We start from the raw sequence: 26,912 nt of genomic DNA on the forward strand, positions 1-26,912 counted from the left end.
TGTCTCTTAAGATTTTCTGCTAAGTCAACTTGAGGAACATAAGCACTAATGATATTTATTATCTCGTCCTAATACCATCTTGATTTTTATAATTATATCCCTTACTCTAGTTACATCCACAATGCTATCTTTTAAATTTTTGTCTATAATAATGTCTACTTCATTCTTATGTTTTTCTTTTCCAGTGTACCAAAGTTTAAATCCTGATTTATCGATTTCTCTAGCTTTCTCCCCCACCCACGTAGTTTCTTGAAGGCAAATTATATTAATTCTTCTTCTAATCATTGTATCCCCAATTTCCATGTTTTTACCCATAAGTATCCCTATATTCTAAGTTGTTAATCTAATCCTAGTTTCCTAAACTAACGTCTTTACCTGCCCACGTCCAAAATAATGCAGGAACCCTCACATATTGACACCGTACCTGGGCGCTGACACGGCGCGTCACTTCAGGGCGACAACCTAGCCCACCCTCTCTCGCCCACTTTTTGCTACACCTGGGTGGTTCAAGTGCAACGCGTCGCTCGTAGGGTCACCCAAGCAAATATTCGGTAAGAAATCATATCATAATGATCAGACAAATTTTACGCTAGCTGTCAGCTACCTAACACAACCTTCCTCCTTTACCCAGGCTTGGGACCGGCTGTGTGAAAAAATTAGGACATTAAGTGCATCATAGTGATCTGAAATTTATTATCTCCAGACCTAAAGCTATCCTGATTTTAATGATCCTATCCCCTATTCTTTTAACATATACTACATTATCTTTTAGGTATTTGCATATAATAATTCCCACCCTATTTTTATGTTTCTCTTTTCCAATGTACCAAAGTTCAAATTCTAATTTTCCAATTTATCTAGCTTTCTCCCCTACCCATTTCATCTATTAAAGGCGGATTAAGTTAATTTTTCTTCTAAACATTACTTCCACAATTTCCATACTTTTGTCCATAAGTGTCACTATATTTCAAGTTGCTAATATAATCCAAGTTTCTTGTGTTAATTTCTTAGTCCTCTCCCTTCTACATCGACCAAGTCTATTCCCTTTACCTAGGTGAATTTGGTAAGAATTCATGATAAAAAGATCTAACAAAGTTTTACATTGGTTGTCAACTACCTAACACAACCTTATGCCTTTATCTAGGCTTGGGAACGACAGCATGTACAAAGATAATTTGTGCTACACAAGTGAAACATATTTTTTTTTTTCAAACTTATTTCAAATAGACAATTTTCTAAATCACACCTTACAACATCTAGATCTAAAAATTAAGAGGTGATATTATTGTCATTATTTCTCTAACAAATACGGAGTATTACTGCTTTATTTATTACAAAATTTTATGGGAATAGGAATACCTACCTTTCAATGGAGGCATCTAGATTTCACAAATTTGAGATGTGCATGTCATGATTATTATGATACACTCATTTGGTTCAAAAGAAGAACAAATTTAAAACTCATGGAAATTGAGGATACCACTATTGCTGATTCTAGGAATGGAAATATGATTGCCACCACATTAGAAAATTTTGTGAGAATTCAGATACTACCTTCAAGGAAGGGATATAGTTTCCCACAAATTTAGATTTTTGTGAAAATTAGTATACACGTTGGAATGTGTGTAACTTTGTCCACATTAAATAACGGTAACAAAACCAAAGCATCTCAGATTGCAAGATGACATTCTCATGAAATATTAGAAGAAAACCTCAAGACCAAATACCATTGTTTTGGAAGGACCACAAACAACTGCACACTAGTCTACTCGTTTCAAATATTGCTAATTGTATGTCATCACTCCAAGAGCAAACTAACATCTAAGAGTCTACATTTTAAAGATAATGAGCATGCATCCAAATGTGCTATAACTAATTTTACTCCAGCAAATGCCCTCACCATCAAGAAACATAAAAATTATCATTTATAATTCAAAACATATAATAGACAAGTGGAACTAACCACTCATCTTGAATTAGCACAAAAATGAATTCACACACAAATAAATGGATGCAAAACTTCATGTTGATGCAGGACATAAATAAAGAGAGGGACACGGGGGAGGAGAGAGAGAGAGAGGTACCTGCTTTCCTTCCTCAAGTTGAGAGGCAAAAAACTAACCATGCTATACTCATCCACCTAACACAACAAATATTACTTCATTAATAACCATCAAAGTTATCCTCAATGTATGTCAAGTGAATCTCACTAATTCTCACTGCAACGAAGTGCACTAGCTTTCCTCAAACCTCACAAGCCTTATATTTACTTTTGAATATCAAAAATCACCATGTATCATTAACACAACACTTAGACCAAAAACAAAACAAAACAAAACAAGAAAAAAAAAAAAAAAAAAAAAGGAAGAAGATAAAGAAGAGACATCTATCAAGTTGTTATATCAAACACAATAAATGTAAATTGTCAGATAGCAAGACTCCCTACAGCCTAATGCTATATGTATTACTTTTCTATTGCTGGAATTAAAATGGAAAAAGAACATACAGACAAACAAACTAAAGAAAAGATAAGCCAATTAAATACTAAAAACTCATTACAAACAAATTTATTGTGCAGCAGGAAGCTAACTCTAAGGGAAAACTCTTAAATACCCATTACAGCTTAATGCTATACGTATTACTTTTCTATTGCAGGAGTTAGAATGGAAAAAGAACATACAGACAAACAAACTAAAGAACAGATGAGCCGATTAAATACTAAAAAGTCATTACAAACATATTTATTGTGCAATAGAAAGCCAATTCTAAGAGAAAACTCTTAAAGACCTTAACAATGGATTGACGCCTCCTACATAAAAATATTTTAGCAACCTACGTGCAAGAGCATTCTGACAGACATGTAAAGCTTTGGAACTAAAATGGAGCAAAATATAACTGTTGTACAAACAAATCAACATTATATTTTTAGTTGGCAAACGAAACTAAAAGATTACAATTATTTCTTGCAAAACAAACCTGCAATACATTTCATGCTTAAAGTTGCTTGATAACTTACCAATTCAATCAAAGATTTATTCAGCTTTTCAAACTGAGGAGCCATGTGCAAATTTAACTCCGACAGCAAAACTTGAGGCTCTGGATTTAAGTAACTACAAACATAGAATTGCAAAGATCATTATAACACGAATTGGTGAAAAAAGTTGAATGAGTACTTAAAAATAAGAAACAGCACCAAAGTGCAAAAGAAGCTTACTCTTCAATGTCCCTCTTGTTTGCCACAAGGTCCATTTTGGAGAGAATATTAACATGGGGCAATTCAAGCTGAACCATTGCAGAGAGAGATGCCATGCAACCACTTATAAATTTGGTCACATCTGTGATGAACTGACACACAAAATAACTCTCAGTTTGAGTAAAAAATTAATTGACAATGATATAAAACACACAGCTTAAACAAACCTGTGAATCAAGCAAGTACACCGCACAGACATTAAAATTCTTGCGTTTCAGGTGTTCCACAAAATTACGGAGCACTGGAACGTGTGTAAAAAGTTCTATCTGGCCTATAAATCGTAAAAATTGAATTGCCTTTAGTTATGTAATGCATTCAAGGAATATATCTGCATATATGAATAATGCATGATGCTTAATATATACATGTAGGAATATATGCATGACTCAAATGGGATGCCAGTTCTGATAAACTATCACATTTCATGCATTATTCTATATATGCTGCAGTGCACCTCTAGATTGCCAATTCTGATCATATCCAACCCACCATCTAGCATGTTGCTAGTACACCATTTTGGGACTCTTAACATCTCTGTTGCAGTGAGTTTTGTTTTTTTTAGATAGAAAAAGGTTGTCATTGAAAGAAAAGAGAAGAAATTCCAAAGAGTGGATAATAAGACATTCTCATAAAGAAACCAAAACATATAGCTACTACAAAGCCCACCTCCCCCAAAAAATAAAATAAAATAATAAAAAATAAAAAAATCCTGTTGGGATCAATCAACAATTCACATCCTCCTCCTAATTACCAAACTGGCAAAAAATTGAGTTTGTCTCAGATTGTTACACCCTTACTCCCATTCCCATGGGCGTACGTATGTGTGTGTTCAGCAAGTCTAAAACAGATGTGACAGCTTGTTAACAATTCAATTAGCATTCAATGAGTACATATTTGGGCCTGTTTCATCTACCCCCTTAAAGAGTCATCTTTGCTACACTCCCTCATGAAAAAATTTTAAATTTTATGACAGATGCTGGTTCGCATGAACACATGTCTATACACCACATATAATTGCAGAAGCTCACCAGACAGCTTTATTTCAGTTTGCCACATGGCACTTTATATTTTTTTATTTTTAATTTTTTTTATTAATGAGATTGTGTTTTTTTAACACATGAAGAATGTGCATCAGAAATGAAAATTTCTATTCTCCACCTCCATAGCCATAGCAAATGAGCTTCTCTACTCTGCAGTATTGATAGTCGCAGCAAAAGAGTTTCAATAATTCATGGCCATGAATCTATAACCAGTGGCTCCAGTGCTTCTCTCTTCCATCACTCCCTCTCTTCATCTTGGTCTTTATCATCTGTATCTATTTACCTTGCTCCTACTTAGATAAGAAATCAAATCCCACCCCCCAACTACATCCTTGCAAGCATATCGAATACATTCATGAATGGAAAATCTCAGATTCTGCAGCACTCTCTCTCTGAATGGGTTTTTTGTTCTAATTAAATATTTTTAGTACAACATTATTTTGACCTCCACTTAAATCAAGGCGAAAAAATTTCTTTCCAGCCATCTTGACTCTTTAAGTATAGCTGTATAGGGATTACCATAACTATCACTAGCTGTAAAAAAGTACAAAGCTGAGAGCACATGCAAATTGTGTGATTTTTTTCCCCTTATTTTTCCTGATAACGAAAGGTATATATTCATGAGCTCCATAAATTGCCAAGGGCAAATTGTTTTCTTTCTAAAGCTTTTTGAGACATATACTCATAAGTTTCAATAACCCACATAATAAACGCAGGCAATGAGACCAGAACCCAAAACCCCCTGGTACCAGCTATCCTACCATGTTGAATTATCACTTACCTAAAAGCCTAAGCTGTTAAACTGTAAGCCAACAATGTATATCAAGTTTTAACAATTTACAAATATGGTCAGCCAAGTCAACTCCCATTGCACCAGCATGAATGGCTTCCATTTTATTTTTTGAAAAAAAAAAAAAAGTGTTGATTGAGCTTTCTAACAGTTTGATTTTCTTATTCACTGTGTCGTTATATTACTACCGTCATCCATGGTTCGTCCTACATTTTGATTTTCTTATCCGTTGTGTCATTATATACTATTTTTGTCAATGATTGTCCTTAAAGTAGTAACAGATAATCTGATAATTCTGATTGCCTCATCTTTGATGTTGATAATCTTGATTTTGATCGTCTCATATTTGATGTTTGATAATCTTGGTTGTCTCACTTTCCAAATTTCAATTGATAAGATACGCCACACAATAACAACAAGAAGCCTTGAGTCCCACTAGGTGGGGTCGGCTAAATGAATCCTTTCGCCCAATTCACACAACCAAGGGCAGTTTACTCAGCTAGCTTAAAAGCTAGTAGATCTTTTCTCGCTACCTCATTCCAAGTTATTTTACATCTACCTCTACCTCTACCCCTCCTACTACCATCAACAATAGCTCACTCCTCTTCGCTAGCGCACTACTTGGCCCACATTTCAAATGCATGAACCACCTAAATCGCCCCTCTCTTATTTTATCTTCTACTGGGTGCTACGCCTACTTTATTGTGAATATATTCATTCCATAATTTATCCTTTGGAGTCATACTAGTTATCCACCTTAGCACTCACATTTTTGCAACTACTTTTTGGATATATTGTTTCTTAGTTGCCAATATTTTGATTCATATAGTATGACTGGTCTTATAATTGTCCTATAGAACTTTCCTTTTAATTTTAGGGGTATTTTACAATCACACAAGACGCCTGAAGCACTTCTTGTGCCACTTGTATGATAGATCCAAGGTATCAAAGCCTACTAGTAATATTAAGTTCTTGATCATCAATTTTAATCTTATCTCCAGCATTCCCCCTTATATGGCTGATGTTACATTTAATATATTCTATCTTATTTCTACTTATTCTAAAGCCTCCAGACCCTAAAGTTTTTCTCCATAGTTCTAACTTTTATTCTACTTCACTCCTACTTTCATCAATTAGAACAATATCATTTACAAACATTCATAGTTCTAACTTTTATTCTACTTCACTCCTACTTTCATCAATTAGAACAATATCATCTACAAACATCATACATCATGGGATCTCATTTTGGATATTCCTAATGAGCTCATCGGTCACTAAAGAGAAACGTTACGGATTCCACATAGAACCTTGATGTACCCCTATTGTGATTGGAAATTCTTTAAATTCTCCTCCTTCAATCCTAACATTGGTTGTTACTCTATCATACATATCCTTAATGACATCAATATATCTACTACATAGTCCCCTCTTTTCCAAAAGCCACCAAGGGACTTCCCTAAGTATTCTAGCATTTCTCAAGGTCAATAAAAACCATATGCAAGTCTCTTCTTTTCCTAAACTTTTCCATTAACCTCCTTTGAAGATGAATAGCTTCTGTTGTCGACCTCCTAGGCATAAAACCAAATTGATTCGTTGGGACCCTCATTTCTAATCGTATTCTTTGTTCAATTACCCTTTCCTATAATTTCGTCATATGACTCATAAGTTTGATTCGACGATAGTTATCACAGTTTTGAATATCACCTTTGCTTTTGTATAAAGGTATTACCGTACTTTTCCTCCACTCCTCCAACATTCTCTTGGTTTTAAATATAGTGTTAAAAAAATTTGACAACCATACACTTCCATTATCCCCTAAACATTTCCAAACATCAATTGGAGTGTTATATGGTCCTATAGATTTCCCACTTTTTATCTTTTTTAACGCCATTTTTACTTCATTGACTCTAATTTTACAAATAAATCTCATATTTTTAGTCTTTTCTTCATTTTTCAAATATAAATTCAAACTTTCAATTTGGTTTTCATTACACAGCTTATCAAAGTATCTTCGCCACCTCTCTCTTATGTCTTCTTCTTTAACCAGGACATTATGATCCTCATCCTTTATACATTTTACCTTACCTAAGTCTTCACATTTTTTTCTGTAGCTCTAACAAGTTTATATATATGGCTTTCTCCTTTTGTATCTAGCCTAGTATATAGATTATCATAAACTCTATGTTTAGCTTCACTAATAGTTTTTTTTGCATCTTTTCTTGCCTCTTTATACTTTTCAAGGTTTTCTGTTTCTACAATTTTGCCATGTTTTGAACCAATTTCTTTTTATATTTATTAATTTTTGGACATCTTGATCCCGCCACCAACTTTTTCTATTGTCTAAGAATCTTCCTATAGATTCACCTAAAATCTTTTTAGCCATCCACTTAATAGATTTTTCCATCCAATCCATAGATCGTTTGCATCTCCCTTATCCCCTATTATCTGATCCCTCTCTTTGATCATTTATCTTTACATTTCACTATATTTTCTCCCCCCAAGCTCCACCACCTAGTCCTATTGCACTAATTTAATTTGTTCTTTCCCTTCCAATTCCTAGCACATATATCTAATTATGATCCCTTACAAGATAAATGATCCCTTTCCTAATTATGTAAAAATTTATTTTACTTTCATTTTGTTTACTCTTGAAGGTTATTAAGTGTTCTTCTCTTTTCTTAAAGCATGTATTCAATATAACTAAATCATAAACGTGGCAAAATCTAAAAATTAAATCACTGGACTCATTTTTATCTCCACCATAGCCTTCATGTATCTGCTCACAGCCCTTATTGTCCTTTCCAATGTGTGTATCCAGATAAGCTCCTATGAATGTTACTAATATCCCCTGCATAACACTAATCGTATCCTCCCAACTTTTTCTTTGGAGCTTCTCTACTAATCCTAGTTGGGGAGCATAAGCACTACTGAGATTTATTATCTCTAAGCCTAAAACTATCTTTATTTTTATAATCCTGCTTGCTATTCTCTGACATCTACCACATTAGTCTTTGTCTACAATGATTTCACCCCATTTTTATGTTTTTCCTTTCCAATGTATATTGAAATATAAAGTTAATTGTTTTTTTTATAAAAGAAAGCATTGGACCATCTGTTTAGCTTAGGTTAATAACTTATTCCATGCCATCTTCTTTTTTGTATCAATTATATTTTATTTGTCATTAAGAAATTCAATTTTATATTACTATTTGTCAGTTCAATCTTATCAGCAAATATCTTTTTCCCTACTGAAGCATTTGCTCTCTTTGTCTTCTCTACCCTCCACACCAGTGCATAGCAACTAGAAATTCCCACATAAAAAAAATAAAAATAAAAAAATAAAATCAAGCCCCCATGTTAGTTGATCAAAGAACTCCTGTCTGTTAATTTTGATCTTAATGCCCTTTCCATCAGGTTTGCTTTCATTATATAGAAGAGATTTACATAGTCGTTGCCTGATTTTCAGCACTTAAAGCTGCCAGATTTTCAGCATTATTTACAGCCTAATTGCATGATTTTTAGCACTTAAATGCTGCCATATTTTCAGCATTATTTACAGCCTAATTACCTGAATTATCTCCGTTAACATCCCCCCTCAAATTGATGCTGGTAAATCAAGAAGCACCAATTTGTCAACCAAGAACTGATGTCAGTGCCAGAAAGAGCTTTAGTCAATATGCCTGTAGTTTGACGATCAGTGGCAATGTGTGGAAGAGTAATCACTCATTTGTCAAAGGATTTATGTATGGAATGGCAATCAACTTCGATATGTTTCATACGCTCATGGAAGACAGGATTAGCAGCGATCTTGCAAGGATCCCAAATAAAAATAATAATAAAATAAAAATATATATACATAAATATATATTTGTATGTGTGTGTGTGTCTATATATATATATATATCTTAACGAAGGAAAAAGAGTACAATATTCATACCTCCCCTAAAAAAATACAATCAATTAACAAATGTCCTTAAGTTGTCGCATTCCAATGTTATGTACATGTTTCTTGAAAATTGAAGTTGGCAATGCTTTTGTGAATAGATCTGCTGAGTTGTCACTTGAATGAATTTTGCAAATGTCAACATCTACTTTATTCAGAAGTTCATGAGTGTAAAAGAACTTTGGTGAAATATGTTTAGTTCTATCACCTTTTATGTACCCACCTTTGATTTGTGCAATACATGCTGCATTATTCTCGTACAATATTGTTGGCGTGTCATTCTCCAATGAAAATCCACTTGTCCTTTTAATGTGTTGGATCATAGTTCTTAACCACACACATTCACGACTTGCTTCGTGAACTGCTAATATTTCTGAATGGTTTGAAGAGGTAGCGGTGATCGTTTGCTTCACAGATCGCCATGAGATAGCAGTATTACCACACATAAAGATATAGCCTGTTTGTGATCGAACTTTATGAAGATCAAAAAGATATCCAGCATCAGCATATCCTTTCAACTCTGAATTTACTCCTTTTGGGTAAAACAAACTCATATCAGATGTGCCGCGGAGATAATGAAGGACATGTTTTACTCCATTCCAATGTCTCTAAGTTGGTGTAAAACTAAACCTTACCAGAAAATTTACTGCAAAAGCTATATCTAGTCTAGTGCAATTTGCACGATACAAGAGTGCTCCTATTGCACTAAGATAGGGTACTTCAGGACCAAGGATTTCTTCATCATCTTCTTGAGGACGAAAAAGATCCTTTTTCACATCAAGTGAACAAACAACCATCGGGAAGCTTAATGGATAAGATTTATCCATATAAAATTGTTTCAAGATTTTTTCTATATCAGATGATTGATGAATAAGAATTCCACTTGTTAAATGTTCAACTTGAAAACCAAGGCAAAATTTTGTCTTCCCAAGATCCTTCATCTCAAATTCTTTCATTAAGCAGTCAACAGTCGTTAAGATCTCTTCTGGAGTTCCTACTATGTTTATGTCATCAACATAAACTGCGACTATAACAAATCCAGAATTTATCTTAATGAAAACACAAGAATAGATAAGATTATTTTCATATCCAATTTTCAACAAATATTCACTTAGACGATTGTACCACATTCGTCCAGATTGCTTCAATCCATACAAGGATCTCTATAATTTAACAGAATACATTTGCCGTTGTTTTGGATTATATGCTTCAGGCATTTTAAATCCTTCAAGGATTTTCATATATATGTCATTATCCAATGAGCCATACAAGTAAGTTGTTACTACGTCTATGAGGCGTATATCGAGTCCTTCAGAAACCGTTAAAATAATCAAAAAATCTGAAAGTAACTGCATCCATAATAGGGGAATAGGTCTCATTATAATCTATAACAAGCCTTTGGGAGAAACCTTATGCTACAAGACGCGCCTTGTATCTTACAATTTCATTCATTTCATTTCTTTTACGTACAAAACCCATTTATACCCAACAGGTTTGACATTCTCAGGTGTTTGGACTACTGGTCCAAATACCTTATGTTTAGCTAATGAGTCTAGCTCAACCTGTATTGCTTCTTTCCATTTTGGTCAATCATTTCGATATCGACATTCTTCTACAGTTTGAGGTTCAGGCTCATTATCATTAATAATTTCTGAAGCAATCGCATATGCAAACACATTGTCAACAATAACTTCATTTCTTTTCCACATATTTTCAAATTTTAATGAGATCTCATAATTTTCTGGTACCGGAACCACTTCTGGTCTTACTTCTGTGGAAATATGGGATTGTTGATCCACATTTCTTTTAACCTCTTCTTGAGTGTTAATGAACTCTTTTGGAGTGTCACTTTTATTCATTTCCTTTTTCTTTCGAGGAACAGTATCATTTGCACCAATTGGTCTACCACGCTTCTAACGCACTTTAGATTCATTAGCTGCTATTCTCATTGGGTGTTCTTCAGAAACAATCAATCTGATAGGAATATTTGCAGCCGGAACATGTGATTGAGTGACCCTTTTGGTGTCTGTAAAAACATCTGGCAATTGATTTGCAGCATTCTGCAAATGAATTATTCTTTGAACTTCAAGTTCACATTGATTTGTGCGTGTATTAAGATTAGACAAAGTTGGTATGTCCCAAAAAATTTCTTGTATTTTTAATCCTTTTCCTTCTCCTAGTAACAGAAAAACTAATTCATCAAATTGACAATCTAAAAATCTTGCTCTAAAAAGATCACCTATTAGTGGTTCAAGATATCTAATGATAGAAGGAGAATCAAAACCAACATAAATACCAAGACAAAGTTGTGGTCTCATCTTACTTCATTGTGCAGGATCAATAAGAACATATACAACGCAACCAAAAATTCTAAGACGAGATATATTAGGTTGGTGGTTAAACACAAGCTGTGAAGGTGAAAACTTGTGATATGCAGTTGGTCTAATTCTAATCAAACACGCAGCATGCACTATAGCAAGACCCTAAGCAGATGCAGGAAGCTTTGATCACATAAGCATAGGTCTAGCAATAAATTGTAAACGCTTAATGAAGGATTCCACTAAACCATTTTGTATATGAACATGTGCAATAGAATGTTCAACAATTATTCCTATTGACATGCAATAGTCATAAAATGCTTTTGAAGAAAATTCACCACATTATCTAAATGTACAGTCTGAATGGGATGATCAGGACAACTTGATCTTAACTTTATTATTTGAGCAAGAAATTTAGCAAAAGCAACATTACGAGTTGAAAGTAGACAAACATGTGACCATCGAGTGGAAGCATCAATTAAAACCATAAAATATCGAAATGGTCCGCAAGATGGATGGATTGGGCCACAAATATCTCCTTGTATTCTTTGCAGAAAAAATGGAGATTCTAAATATAATTTATATGGAGAAGGTCTAACAAGTAGTTTTCCTTGAGCACAAGAAGTACAAAAATAATCACCAGGCAAAAAAACTTCCTAATCCTTTAATGGATGTCCATGTGTATTTTCAATGATTCGTCGCATCATAGTTGAACCAGGATGGCCAAAACGATCATGCCAAAGTATAAAACTTCTAGGCTCGGAGCACTTCCAGTGCACAAATTTTGATTCAACCATCCTTATTTTTGTGAAATATAGGCCAGATGAAAAACTTGAAAATTTTTCTAATATGATCTTCTGGTTTGAAACTGTAGATGTAATAACAAGATATTTCATATCTCCTTCATTTTTGGTTTCAACATGATATCCATTGCGACGTATATCTTTAACACTTAGTAGATTTCTTCGGGATCTACTAGAATACAACGCATCATCAATATACAATTTTGTCCCATTTGGAAACATTATGTGAACTCTTCCAGAGCCCTCTATTACATTTACAGAATCAGATATTGCATTAACATTAATTTCAGTTAATTTTAATTGCAAGAAATATTTTTTAACACGAAGAATTGTGTGAGTCATGTCACTGTCCACCAAACACATGTCATCCTCCATTTTATCAAGTTTATTTTGTATGATTTAGTAAATGAAAAGTAAAATTTAAGAATTAGGAAAGATAATAAAATATTACCAAGCATATTATATGTAAAACTTTTAATAAAAAAAAATTACATAAGTTAATTTTTTCAAAATAACATAAACATGAAGATAATTTAATAGTAGACATTTTCATCCCCAATCAAATGATCAATTTTGCCACTAGGATCCTCAAAAAAAATCAAAAACATCAAAATCAACATCCAAAGTATCAATGGGTTCAGACAAATTCACTTTAGCATTTTTCCCTTTTCCTTTTAACAATGTCTTGTAAAGATCAACTAGGTGTTTAGGAGTGCGACATATTCGAGACCAATGACCTTTTGTTCCACACCTACAGCCAATATTGTCATTATTTTGTACTTTTTTATTTTGTTCAGAGCTTTCTTTATTTTTTGCCCATTTTCTTTGAGTCTTTTCAACACCTTTGCTTTCAAACTTTGAAGGATGATCATCACAGGTCTAACAATTTTCCTATCACGACCCCTTTTACCACCACGAACTTGTCCACGACCTTGAGAAAAAGTCACATTCACTTCAGGGAATGGTGTAGAGCCAGTTGGATGAGATTGATGATTTTTCAACAGAAGCTCATTATTTTGTTCAGCCACAAGTAACCAAGAAATTAACTCAGAATATTTTGTAAATCTACACTCTCGATATTGCTACTGCAAGAGCACATTCGAGGTATGAAAAGTCTAATATATTTTTTATAACATATCATCATCGGTAATTTTTTCTCCACAAAACTTCAATTGAGAGCTAATTTTAAACAAGGTTGAATTATATTCACTTACAGTTTTAAAATCTTGCAGTTGCAAGTGTATCTAATCATATCGATCTTTTGAAAGAATTACCGTTTTTTGGTGTTCATATCTCTCCTTTAAGTTGTTCCAAAAGACTAATGGATACTTAATAGTAAAGTACTCAATTTTCAATTCTTCGTGTAAATTGTGTCGAAGGAAAATAATTGCCTCTGCGCGATCCTGCAGGGATGCTTGATTTCCTTCTTCAATTGTATTTCCAAGATTCATAGCATTAAGGTGAATCTCAGCATCAAGTACTCATGGCAGATAATTTCTTCCAAAAATATTAAGGGCAAAGAATTCAAGCTTTGTGAGGTTTGACATCATAAAGTCACTTCGAAAACAAATAAAAATTCAAAGTTATTCTCACATATATCCCAACATAAAAATATTTAAGGACACGTACTCAAAATAAGAGATATAGTTAACATATAAATATAGTTTGACGAAAAACTAAAGTTATATAGATAACAAATGTTATAGGAAACAAGATTCTTACCTTAGAATAATACCAACAAAACTTGCTATACCATTAGAGACTTGATCATGCTGATAACGTGTTGTAAATGAAATAAAAAGAGGAATACAAAAAATTTTGGAGCTATAGAAATTCAACACTCTTTCTTCCAGAACTAGATGTTGTTAATCATCTTATTCACTCATTTTTTTGGAAAGCATGTCCTTATATAGGCAAATACATTGTCATCCCAAAGGTTAACCACATAATGAACCATTATGTGGGCATACCAAAGGTTGTAACCTATTATCTAGATAGTCATCCACATAAATATACATGTTTTATAATAATATATATATAAATTAAGAAGGAGACTTGTGGAGGGCACATGTCCCCTCACTAATGTGTCTTATCCCCACACTTATGTGCCCTATCCCCTTACGAATGTGTCTTATCCCCTCACTAATGTGCCTTATCCCCTCACTTATGTGGCCTATTCTCTTACCAATGTGTCTTATCCCCTCACTAATGTGGCCTATTCCCTTACCAATGTGCCTTATCCCCTCACTAAAGTGTCTTATCCCCTCACTAATGTGTCTTATCCCCTCACTAATGTGTCATATTCCCTTACCAATGTGATTTATCCTTCACTAATGTACCTTATCCCCTTATTTATGTGCCTTAGCACAATTTTTATATAAAGGGGGGAGGGTACCATATATAGGAAATTACAAAGAGGGAGAGAAGGAGAAAGAGAGAAAATATGAGAGTCTAAAATTTTGAGGATCAGAATTTTGGATCCCTAGAAATTGTAGCGTGATGAGTTAAATCAAGGTATGTTTCTAAATCAAATTTTGGTGGTATGCTTTGATTCTTATTATGGTATAAGTATTATCTTAGTTGCTCAATTTCTGAATTTTGGAGGCATCCTAGTATGGTCTTTAGAATTTCAAATTTTATATTTTGAACCTTACTGGAATATTGAATGTCTGAAAGATGAGGATTTATATGGAGCCGAGGTCATGGCCAAAAATTTTGAAATTTTGTGGGCTGCTAGTTAAATATATCAACATTCTTGAGGATTTAATTTCGGAATTTTCTGAAGTCATTTGATAAGATTTTTTATTTTTCAAAACTGTAGTCGGTATGCTGTTAGAACTATAACCAGACTTACACTCCAAATTTATTTTATAACTTCTACGTTGAATCTGACCACACAATTTGGTAAGCTCATATATAACATATATGGGAACATATGGATTTAATTTGGTGATTTTTGAAGTTTGAGAAGATGGCCTTTTAATTTTTCAAAGTGTTGAATTCTAGGATGCCCAGTTTAATTAGTAGAACTTAAGGTCAATTTCAAAAATCAAGTTTAGTGACTAAACGATGTTGTATGGATACAAAATTTGTCTTTAAATTCTAAGCATAAAAGGAAGATCATTTCGAGATAAGTCTCATATTTTTTTGAATAGTGGTTTATTAAATACAATCAAAATTAGAATTAGACCCCTAAGGGGGTTCAAAGCAAAATTATAATTTATTTTCTAAATCATGAATCTGTGATTATCTTGTGATAGGTTAAGAATTTACAAGGAAGTTTTCAATTCCAAAGGAGATCAAGGTAAGTGGGTTTGATTATGTCAGCTTTTTATAAAATATACTCGAGTTTATTTTTAAAGAAAATATTTTAATTCTCTCAGGTAATTTACAGCATTATGTCGTTCTATTGAGAATAAATGTTTTTAACATGAAAATCGTGCGGCATGAGCTTATTTTGATTAAAGTGCATTACATGTTTAATGAAACAATGAGCAATGATGATATTTTTACAATTCTATTTTTATTGCATGATATATATTAGTATGTTTTAAAAACCCTTATAACTAAGAGATTACAGAGTTACAGATGTTCAGTATCGTAGTTTGAAGTTTATAGTTACAGAAATCAGAGTGCACCCACACTATTCTACAAAGTGGTTTTCATAGCAGTGGATTCTCCCGAGTGCACACCTAGTTCTCGACAAGGACTTAATAGGAAAAATCTCACTTAGAGTTATAGTTTGATTTAGTTTGGTTGGCCACCAAGTCCAATCTTTGGACCGCACAACTCTACCATGGGGGTAAACATGGCCCACGGTTAATAGGCCTAAGGGATGTTTTACAGAATAAGTATTAGAGAAAGTATATATATAAATATAAGTATTACAGTTATAGTTCACTGTTTTAAAAAACAGTTATAGTTTACAGCTAACAGCTACAGTTTTACAAATGCAATTTTGAAACTATAGTATTATGTGTTAACTGTTATAGAATCATGTACAGTCAAGCTCATCATAGCTACACACTAATATAATCTTTCTTACTGAGCGTCATCTCACCAAATTGTTCTCCTACCTTATAGATAGCTTTGAGGAGCATTTTGAGAATCAAGAATAGCAAGCATGTGAGCAAGAATAGAGAGAGCAGTTTAGAATACATACTTGTATAATAACAGCTAGAAACACTTTTTATGTTTTGGAATTTTTAAAAATGTTAATTTTGATGTTGGAGATAATCCTGTCATGCAGTTATTTAGCACTCTAGTATAAAAGTTTATGAGATTTTATTTATTTCCGCTCTTTCTATTTCTTATGTCACCTATGCAATTATTATAGAAAGTGCACCTTAGACCCTACAAGGTTGGGGCGAGACAGATTTGAATAGCACTGGTATTATCAGCATGAAGAGGAGTGGAATGAAGCTGAGAAAAACCAAGTTCACCCAATAACCCACGAAGCCATGTGATCTCAAAGCATGCAAAAGACATAGCACAATACTCAGACTCAGTGGAGGACTTGGAAACTCTATATTGCTTCTTACTCTTCCAAGAAATGAGTGCATTGCCTAAGAACATGAACCAGACAGTAACAAAGCGAGGAGTATCCGCACATCCGGCCCAACAGCATCACTATACCCCACCAACTGTAAGGAAAATTCCTTAGGAAAGAACAACCCGCATGTAGAGGTGCCCTTCAGATATTAGAAAATGCGGTGGACAACGGCTAAATGAAGATGTCGGGGAGCTTGCATAAATTGACTGACTTGCTGCACAGCAAAAGAAATATCAGGACGGCCTGCATAAATTGACTGACTTGCTACACAGCAAAAGAAATATCAGGACAAGTAATCATTAAGTAGTTCAAAATCCCAACAAGCTGCTAATACAAGGATGGATCTGATAGAAACTCACCTTCCTCTTGATGAGGCTTAAGATTTATCTCCAAGGGAGTAAGAACATAGTTATTAAAAGCAAGCCTCAAGCGCGAAGCGTAGAGAGACGAGGAGGCCAGCGCCTCATCTCATACGAGGTGAGGCGACCTACAAGAGTTGCAGTAAGGCGCAGAGGGGTGCTAGGCGCCGTGAGGCGCGCCTTGGAAATTTTGAGCATGTTAAATAAACATATAGCCAAAGGCCAGAGCCCTGGCACTCATTCGACTTGAACCAATAGGAGTCCTAGCCCTCTTCGACCCTTCGAAGCCCTGGCACTCATTCGACTTGAACCAACAAGAGCCCTAGCCCTCTTCGACCCTTCGAAACACATTTCGAACCAGCAAGAGCTTTAGCAAGCCTTCGAGCCAACAGTGAGTTTGTCTTTTGAGCCTTGGAGCCAGCAGGAGCCTTCGCAAACTCGTCTTAGAGCCTTCGAACTAGCAGCGCGAGTTCATTTTTGACATTTCGAACCAGCACAGCCTTTCGCGAGTGTCTTCGAGCCTTCGAACCATCAGCGTGAGTTTGTCTTCGACATTTCGAAAAAGCACAACCCTTCGCGAGTTTGTCTACCAGCCTTCGAACCAGCAACGTGAGTTCACCTTCGACATTTCAAACCAGCAGCAAGCTTCTTATTCTTCACCTTCGACATTTCTTTCTGCTGCCTGCCGTTTCTTTTTCTTCTTCTTCTTCTCTTCTTCTTCTTCTTCTTCTTTCTGCTGCCTACTACTTCTTCTTATAATATTATAAGTAATTAAATATGTAGTTTAATGCAAGTTTATAACTAATACACAATCCTTTTTTTACTGAATTTAGCTACTATTTCGTAATTTGTTTGGAAATGCATTATACAAATGATATATTGTTTTTGCAATTAGGATACCAAGTCTTAAATCTTAAATGGATTCTAGAAGTGGAAAATGTACCTCTACAAAGAAAGATCCTGCATGGAAATATGCACATTTGGATGATAACAAAAATAAAAATAATTTGACTTGCAATGTTTGTGGCAAAGTCACAAAGGGAGGAATATTTCGGGCAAAAAAACATATTGTCGGAGGATTTCGAAATGTAAAAGAATGCTCTAAGTGCTCTGCTCATGTACGTGAGGAGATTAAGGAGTATATGTTGAAAAAAGATATAGGAAAGGAGGAAAATGAGTTATTGCCTGACTTTGATGACATAGATCATTATGGTGAAGGTGAGGTTCAAGAAATTGACACCCGTGGCAAGAGAGTGCATACTTATGGAAGTAGAAGTTGAAGTCAAAGTTCATACCAATCCAACTTGAAGAAACAAAAACAAAAGGGGCCTATTGAATTGTTTTTTACTCATGATCCAAAGAAAGAGGTTCAAGCTAGGAAAGAAGGGAAGATGAAGCAAACATCAATAAATGAAAAGTGCAAGAAAGAATAAAGAAAAAAGGCAATGGGAGATTTTGCTAGGTGGATGTATGATGCCGGCATACCATTTAATGATGTTTGTTTGGGCAGCTTTGTAGTGGCACTTGAATCGATTGGGCAATATGGTTCTGGAATAAATCCAATTAGCTATCATGAAATGAGAGTTCCTTTCCTAAAGCAGGAAGTTAGTCAAATAAAAGAGTTGTTGAAGGTCCATAAGGAGGAATGGGCAAAATATGGCTACTCGATTATGTCAGATGGTTGGAGAGATTCGGTTGCTAATAAGGACATGATAAACTTCTTAGTGAACTCTCCAACGGGATCAGTGTTCATCAAGTCTATTGATGCTTCTAATCTTGTCAAGAATGCAAATAGAATGTACAAATTACTTGATGAGATGGTAAAGGAAATTGAAGAATCAAATGTGATTCTAGTAATTGATAATGCTTCAAACTATGTTGCAGCAGGTAAGAACTTATTTCTAGAACTACATTCTATAGTGTATATATTGTTTATTTTAATGGTTTCACTCCTTGATTTTTGAACAGGGAGATTGTTGGAAGAGGCCACATTTATATTGGACACCGTGTGCTGCCATTGCCTCAATTTAATATTGAAGGATATTGGGAAGATGTCTTCAATTCATACAACTTAAAAAGGGCAATGTTTTTGAATGATTATATTTATAACTGTGTTGGTGTGGTGAACTTGATGAGACAATTCACTAGAGGAAAGGAGTTACTAAGGCCTGCAATTACACAATTTGCAATTGCCTTCATCACCCTTCGTTCAATCCACCTTCAAAAAAAAAAAAACTTAAGGAAGATGTTTACTTTTGAAGATTGGAATACTACTAAATGGGTGAAGGAGGCAGCTGAAAAAAGAGCAGCTAGTATTGTTTTGATGCCTACCTTTTGGACTACCACCGTCTATGCTCTTAAGTGGATTGGCCCACTTGTTTGTGTACTCCATTTAGTTGATGAGGAAAAGAAACCTGCAATGGGGTACATTTATGAAGCAATGGATAGGGCTAAGGAAGTTATAGCTAAGGCTTTCGGTGAGAGAGAGGATAAATTCAAAGAGGCATTTGAAATTATTGATATGAGGTGGGGATGCCAACTCCATCAACTGTTGCATGCAGCTGCACACTACTTGAACCTGGAATTTTTTTATTCAAACCCCAACATTTTGCAAAATGAAGAAATTATGGCAGGTTTGTACAAATGTATTGCAAGGTTACTGCCAACTCTTGAAATGCAAGATAAAGTTGTACATGAGTTGGAAAAATACAATGGCGCTAGTGGCGTCTTTGGAATTAATTTGGCAGTGAGACAAAGGAAGACAAAAGAACCGGGTAAAGTGGCATTTTTACGACCTGTTTCTTTTTAAAAAAAAATTTCTATTTACCTAGTAGGTATTTATTTAAATTTTATTTTATAACAACGCAATGGTGGATGTCATTTGGATCATCAACTCCAAACCAGCAAAAGTTTGCTGTGAAAATTCTTAGCCTCACATGTAGTACTATCGGCTGCGAAAGAAATTGGAGCATATTCCAACATGTAAGTCATTAGTATATCGTGGATTAATTCTTAAAGAACATGAACTACCAGTCTACTACTTTTTAGAATCATTATTTACCATATTACTTTAAACTTTTTGCAGCTTCATAGCAAAAGTAGAAATAGGCTATCCCAGCAACGCTTGAATGATTTGGTATTTGTGAAATATAATCGAACTCTGAGGCGTCGATACGACAAGCGTGACACCATTGATACCCATCCTCCTAAAGGACATTGATGATAATAATGAGTGGTTGATTGGTAGGATGGATGGCGATTCCGATGAGGATGATGAAATTGTGTTTGAAGATGAAATTTTGACTTGGGATTCTGTTGCTAGAGCTGCACGACTAAATAACCCCCCACATCACACTAGATCAAGAAAAAGTGCAAATATGTCATCATCGTCTAGAGGAATAGCTTCATCTAGCAGTGCAGTCAGTGTTAGGGGCTGGACCACAATATTGGAACTTGAAAATGAGGATGAAATCCAAGTGGACAGTGCAGGGGAGACAAAAGAGGAAAAAGATGTTGGAGAAAACAATTCTGATGATGAAGAGGAAGATGATGATATCTTGGCAGACTTAGTTGATGATGAGTGATGACTGATGATTGAGGAGGACTTTTAGATATTAGACTTTGAAATCTTTTATTGTACTCTTTTATTTGATGTTGAACTATGTCGAATTGTTGATGCTTTTGGCCTTGGCAATTTCATTAAATTTCCATTTTTTTATTGAAATTTTTGGCATTTTAAATTCTAATAATACTAGATATTCATATGTTCATATATCAATTACCCAAATAGGCATTTTACAGCATTTTAATTATTGTGCGCCTCACCTTCGTGAGGTGCGCGCCTCGGTTCGCCTTGCGCCTCTGACTACTATGAGAGAAAAATTACCCGATTGGAGACCAACCAATGAAATCACTTCCTGCGTGTATTTGTGCTAGTGTAACAACATACCAGTCAGAGTAAGCTACACCTCAAGGCCAAGAAAGTACTACAAGAGACCAAGATCTTACATGTGAAAAAAGAGGCCTTGAGATGCTATTGTAATTGCTTAATTAACTCAGTATTACAATGTCATCAACATATACCAGAAGCAATACAATTCCTCCATAAGTCTTGTGAAGAAAAAGAGAGGAATTAAACTGACTCTGAGTAAAATGAAAAGCAAGTACAGTAGAGCGAAATTTATCAAACCATGCACGCGGAGCCTGTTTCAGTCCACAGAAGGATCGGCGTAGCCGACAACCCTCCGAGGAAGGTGTAGCAAACATGTCGGGAGGTGGAGACATAGATTTCTTCCTTCAAATCCCCATGTAGAAAAGCATTCTTCACATCCATCTGCCGGAAAGACCACCCCTACGACGCAGCAAGTGCCAAGATAATCCGCATAGTAGTCATTTTGTTGAGGGGTATAAGGACAAGAACGCTAGGAAATGATCCCCTTTTGCTGAAGAAAAGTTTGAAAAGAATGAGACACGTACTCCCACACTGAGTTGGAGCGTAAAGTTTTGATACAAATACTGAATTGTCTCGACAAACGCAACAAATTTTTGAAAGACAAAAAACACGTCAGCTTTAGAGCGGAGAAAATATATCCATGTGAATCGACTATAATCATCAATAAACGTCACAAAATAACAATACTGACCATGAGAAATAACAGGACTCACACCCCAAACATCAGTATGCACAATCTCAAAGCAATTAGAAGCACGACTACCATGCGCAAGAAAAGGTAAAGTTTTTACTTTTACCAAGACGACAAGTAGCACAATCAAAAGATACAAGAGAAGAAGGAAAGGAATCTTTATTGACCCAAAAATCATGTTTCATAAGATGAGCCAAGAAAACAGAATTAGGATGACCCAATTTCTTATGCCAGACCTCATTATTATTGGCAATAGTCGTACAATCAAGAGAAACAACATTAGGAATAGAAAACTGTAAAGGGAATAAACGTCCCACTTTAGGCCCCTTCACGATCGCCATGCCCGACACCCGATCCTGCACAACACAACCACCACGAGAAAAATGAACATCACAGTTATTATCTACCAATTGTCCAACAGAATTCAAATTGGTAGACAATCCAGGAGAGATAAAAACATCGCGAATTGAAGAGCCCAAATTACCAACAATAGTAATTGGAAGAGTATTGCCATTAGCAATCTGAATATTTTGCGTCTCTATACTTACAAACACCATGGAGACCGGTCATATTACCAGTCTTATGATTAGAAGCGCCCATATCAACAATCCAAGAAGTTGAGCGAGTAGTAGTACCTTACAGGCCTAAGGCCATAAAAGCAAACACAATCATCCGTTGGACCATTGCTGGTGTGAGAACAGACGAGTCAGAGCTTACAGTGGGTGACGCAAAAGAAGAAGAGGACTGAACAGCAGCTTGAAAAGCTTGGGATTGGTGATTTTGAGGCTGCACTCGACAGTCTTTGATGATATAGCCTTATTTCTTGCAGTAGTTACAAACTTTATTAGGATAGTTACGAGCAATATGACCAAACTCCTTGCAACTAAAACACTGCAAATTGTTCCTCCCTCTCCCTTGTACTGCATATGCTACATTCACAACCTCAAAAAATACCCTCTCTAAAGTCATACCCATCTGAGTGGATAACCATTGCTCTTTACGCAATAAATCTCCCAAACAAATATCCAAATAAGGAACCGGATTATGGTTCAGTAAACTGGCTCAAACAAACTCATATTCAAGTCGAAGAATCATCAAAAACTGATCGCGTTGACACTCAGCATGATCCTCTTGAAGAGCCGCGAGTGCCATAGGGGGAACCTTAGCATGAACAATAGCAGAATACTTGCTCCAAAGATTAATAAAACCAAAATAAAATTATTCAAGAGGTAAATTACCTTGACTGTAATTACTAATTTCCAACTCCAATTGGAACTTCCGAGCACTGTGATCCTAGTGGTAAATACGGTGGAGATAATCTCACATAACCTGAGTCGCAGTAAAACAGCAAAGATTAGTCACAAGGTGAGACTCAATCATCCCCAACGGCCAAGAGATCACCTTAGCATCCTTGACCTCCCATTGTGAAAATTCCTTTTCGTCAATAAGAACTTGAGCAGAACTATCAATATGACTTAATAATTCGTTCCCTTTCAAGAACATTTTAAATTGGAATTCCCACGTAGAGAAATTCTTTCCAGTAAATCGAACAATAGTCTTTTCAATAGACATCATGAAAGCACTAAAAAAATTAAGCCCAGGCAGTCAACCAAATAAATGGCAAGCCTAACTCAAATCGGGTCCAAATCCAAATAATAAGAGGTCCACAAACACAACCAGATTACAAAAGCCTGGCAGAAATAAAAAACCCAGACCAAACACGGAAGGCCCAAATCAAACACGGAAGCCTAACTCGAAATACCTGCCCTGTGTGAAAAACGACACAGCAGAGGAAGAAACACAGCACCTTCGTTGATCACACCGGAGTTGAAGCTTCTGACCACCACAGAAACTGCCGACAGCCACACATATGCACAGCCACCACGAGAAAAACACTGAGATAAGTAGCCCGCAACAAAGGACAGCGTGCGCAACTAAAAAAATTTCTGGCAGCTCCAAACAAAACTCAAAACCACCAAAGTGGACACCACAGAGAAGGCCGATGCCCACGAAAATCAAGAAAGAACTTGCTGAAACCGAGAGAGAAAAAAAAAATAGCGATGAGAATCACACCTAGTGATTAAGACCAAAACGACGGAATCAGAAGAGGGGGCTCTGATACCATGTTAATTTTGGTCTGAATGCCCTTTTCATCAGGTTTGTTTTCATTATATAGGAGAGATTTACATAATTGTTGCCTGATTTTCAGCACTTAAATGCTGCCAGATTTTCAGCATTATTTACAGCCTAATTGCCTGAATTATCTCCGATAACACTGCCTACTAAGCAGCTTTGCTTTTTCTTCTTCCTTTTTTTCCTTTTTCGTCCCTAGCAATGCTAATGATATACCATTAACAATTTGCAGGAGTATTTGAATTTTGTTGCATGTTCATAAACATGCGCTGAATGACTAATAAGTGATTACTAGAAAATTTTAATTAAGGGCATTTAAACTTTTACCAATTTGCAAATGTAATCATTGAGATTAATCCTTTTGGAGCATTTTTCAGTAAATTTTCATCTTTCGTACCCTCTTTTATATCAAATGCCAACAAATTCTGTTTAAACAATTTTTAAAATGTTTTTCCTTAGTAAAAAACAAGAGAATGAGTTCAGATTTTATAAGCATGATTTAAAAGTTTTTACAAAAATACAAAGAAATTTAAGATATATATATATATATATGTGTGTGTGTGTGTGTGTGTGTGTGTATGTATATATGTATATAGTTTAATTAGACTTAATTTATTATGATCTGCTTTCTAATAATTGAAGGCAATTCTTCTAGTTCTGGTAGGACCAAACTATTTAATTACTATTTTGTAATATTACTCCTGGCATGAAAATCCATTGACAAAATGCTTTTGCAGTGTTGTCAGGAGGAGATGCTGAGGGCGTTCAGGTGATTGCAGATGAAGTAACTAATTCTTTTAAAAATCTTTATACCAAAGTCTGATGATTGAGGGTTGGATTAGAATCCTATTTCTAATTCACAAATGTGCTGATCAGAGAGGAGCTTTGAAGTATTGTTCAAATTCAAAGAAAGGATGATCCTGTAGGAGTGTTTGAAGCCACCAGGCACCAGCATTGGCAGTGCTTTACTAAGATTAATGACAAGGATTACTAAATTAGATTGAGAGCTACCAGGACACACCAATTTGACTATATCAAGTTCTCAGTCAACTTATACTCTTCATATGACAACTTTACCACCTCTTGTTAATTGTTTTTTGTCATTATATTCCAAATTGATGTATACCCTGTTCCCCAGTTGTATTTACCACCCAGTTGTATTTACCACCATGTAATTATGTCTTAGCGATGGTCATGCCTAATGCAGCAAGCTTCTACAGCACTACACATGTAATGACCAAAGGTTACTAGTTAAGCAAGCTACTAACATAAGACACAATGAATTCCCCAAATTGTTTTACCACAATATTATTCTGTCTTCAGTGACAGTCATGCCCAATGCAGCAAGGTTCTATAGAACTATACATGTAATGACCAAAGGTACTAGTTAAGCAAACTACAAACAAAAGATCACAATGAATTCGCACTGTGAAATATAAAGTTCAAAATTTTGTTATTTTTTATACAGCATTTCCATTTTTTCCCCGTTACTGCTAGTTGATCATATTTTTTTTCCTTTGACAAAAGCTAACTAAAGTCCTAATTTGTGGAATTGTGGGTCAATAGCTAGGGATAAAAGAATACCAGGGCAGTCAAAGACTAGGTAGTCATCATCCAAGTAGTTATCCAATTCCTCAGTCAACCAATCGTCCAAGTTATCTTCAAGGTGCCTAAGCATGGATTAAGGCTATTCAAATTATGCACTCAAAAATCAAAAAAGACAGGAAGGTGTGCGTTGTAGAATCAGAGTGTACTTTCACTGGAACCGCCAAGAAATTTAAGACAGGAAAAAGATTAAAAATTAAGCAAAAATAAAAAGGATACTCCATGCAGTACACAAGCCCACCATTTGGACCTAGACCAAGTTCCTCCATCACATCATCTAGACAAATGAGTTCCCTGATATCTGCAAACATACAATACTTCATTTCTACAACTGGAAGAAAATATAAATTAGTAAAACTCAAGGAAATCAACAAATAGGTCAAACATGCTTACCTGTAGCCACAGGATAGTCAAAATTTTCTGCAGCGGGGTCTAGGTTCACAATATGAATTGTCCGCCGCACAGTTTCACAATGTCGGTATAAACTAGAGCAGTAAGTTGACTGAATGAGAAACAAATATCCAAATAAAGATCAGTATGGAAACATCATTATAATAGTTTTAAAAAAAAAAATAGCAAAAAGCTAGTCTAAAAATTGAGCTTCCTCTTGTCTAGTTAACGCACTATTCTCAAACCAAGGTGGAAGTTAATCCAATCAAATCCAATCTCCTTGTGATAGAGTAGAACACATTTAGTATCATAAGAAAATACATGGACGCATCAAATATGATAATTGCCTTTCCACTGCCCGCAGGGCCAATAACTAGTTGTGCATAGCCCATGGCGGTTTGTCAATCTGCCCGCTTCACTTGCTTAAAACAGTGGTGCAGATGAATCTAAAGATCTGCAAGACCTGAGAACTGCAACAAGAGCATTCAAAGGTTGTGAAAATCATGACCCCAAACGGGGATTGCTAGAAGGGTTAGCATAATTGGATCATAGGATCAGATCAAGGATCTTAAGATTCTTCTACCAATGTAAAATAAATATAAAAATACATTTTATGTTATTTTTCGTATATTTAAATATTATAACCCTAAAAAAAGTTCATTAAGTGTTCAAGATTAGAAAAATTACAAGTATGTTGTATGGTATAACCCTTACATAACAAGGAGATTGTGTGTTCAAATCAAATTGTTGCATTTCTAGATCAATCAAACCAGATTATAATGAATTTGTTGTTGTTCGATTGGGGAGGAAACCATAGAACATGTATATCTAAAATATTATTATTATTTAAAAAAAAAAAACCAAAGTTTCTAGATAGATCATTAACATTAATGCCAACATCCAAGACACAATTTACTTCTTTAGCATCATTTAGATCATCTCATCAATAAAATTTTCGTCACCATCATCGTTATTCTCATCAAATGCATTGAAGTAAAAATCTGCCTACATCCTCAACCAACATATTGATGTTTGAAGTTTGAACTGCCTAATGAACATCAATCTTAAAAAAGAATTTTA

At 35.0% G+C, this 26,912-nt stretch overlaps 1 protein-coding gene across 3 annotated transcripts in view; it reads right to left on the bottom strand.

Annotated features, from left to right (window-relative positions):
* LOC131156727 (uncharacterized) overlaps positions 1-26,912 on the bottom strand; it is a 39,780-nt gene that overhangs the window by 9,519 nt on the left and 3,349 nt on the right. For all 3 annotated transcript variants that reach the window (XR_009137058.1, XR_009137059.1, XM_058110617.1), the window contains exons 2-9: positions 26,180-26,302; positions 25,836-25,944; positions 25,662-25,743; positions 25,422-25,507; positions 3,421-3,524; positions 3,215-3,345; positions 3,017-3,110; positions 2,085-2,140 (exon numbers count right to left, since the gene is read on the bottom strand). Coding sequence is in view for 1 of the 3 variants with exons in the window: in XM_058110617.1 (XP_057966600.1) it covers positions 2,085-2,140; positions 3,017-3,110; positions 3,215-3,345; positions 3,421-3,524; positions 25,422-25,507; positions 25,662-25,743; positions 25,836-25,944; positions 26,180-26,224 (707 nt within the window). In the remaining 2 variants the exon portion in view is untranslated. The remainder of the gene's footprint in view (positions 1-2,084; positions 2,141-3,016; positions 3,111-3,214; positions 3,346-3,420; positions 3,525-25,421; positions 25,508-25,661; positions 25,744-25,835; positions 25,945-26,179; positions 26,303-26,912) is intronic.

The sequence above is a fragment of the Malania oleifera genome, chromosome 5 (genome assembly GCF_029873635.1).
Source record: "Malania oleifera isolate guangnan ecotype guangnan chromosome 5, ASM2987363v1, whole genome shotgun sequence".
In the NCBI taxonomy this organism is placed as follows: Eukaryota; Viridiplantae; Streptophyta; class Magnoliopsida; order Santalales; family Ximeniaceae; genus Malania; species Malania oleifera.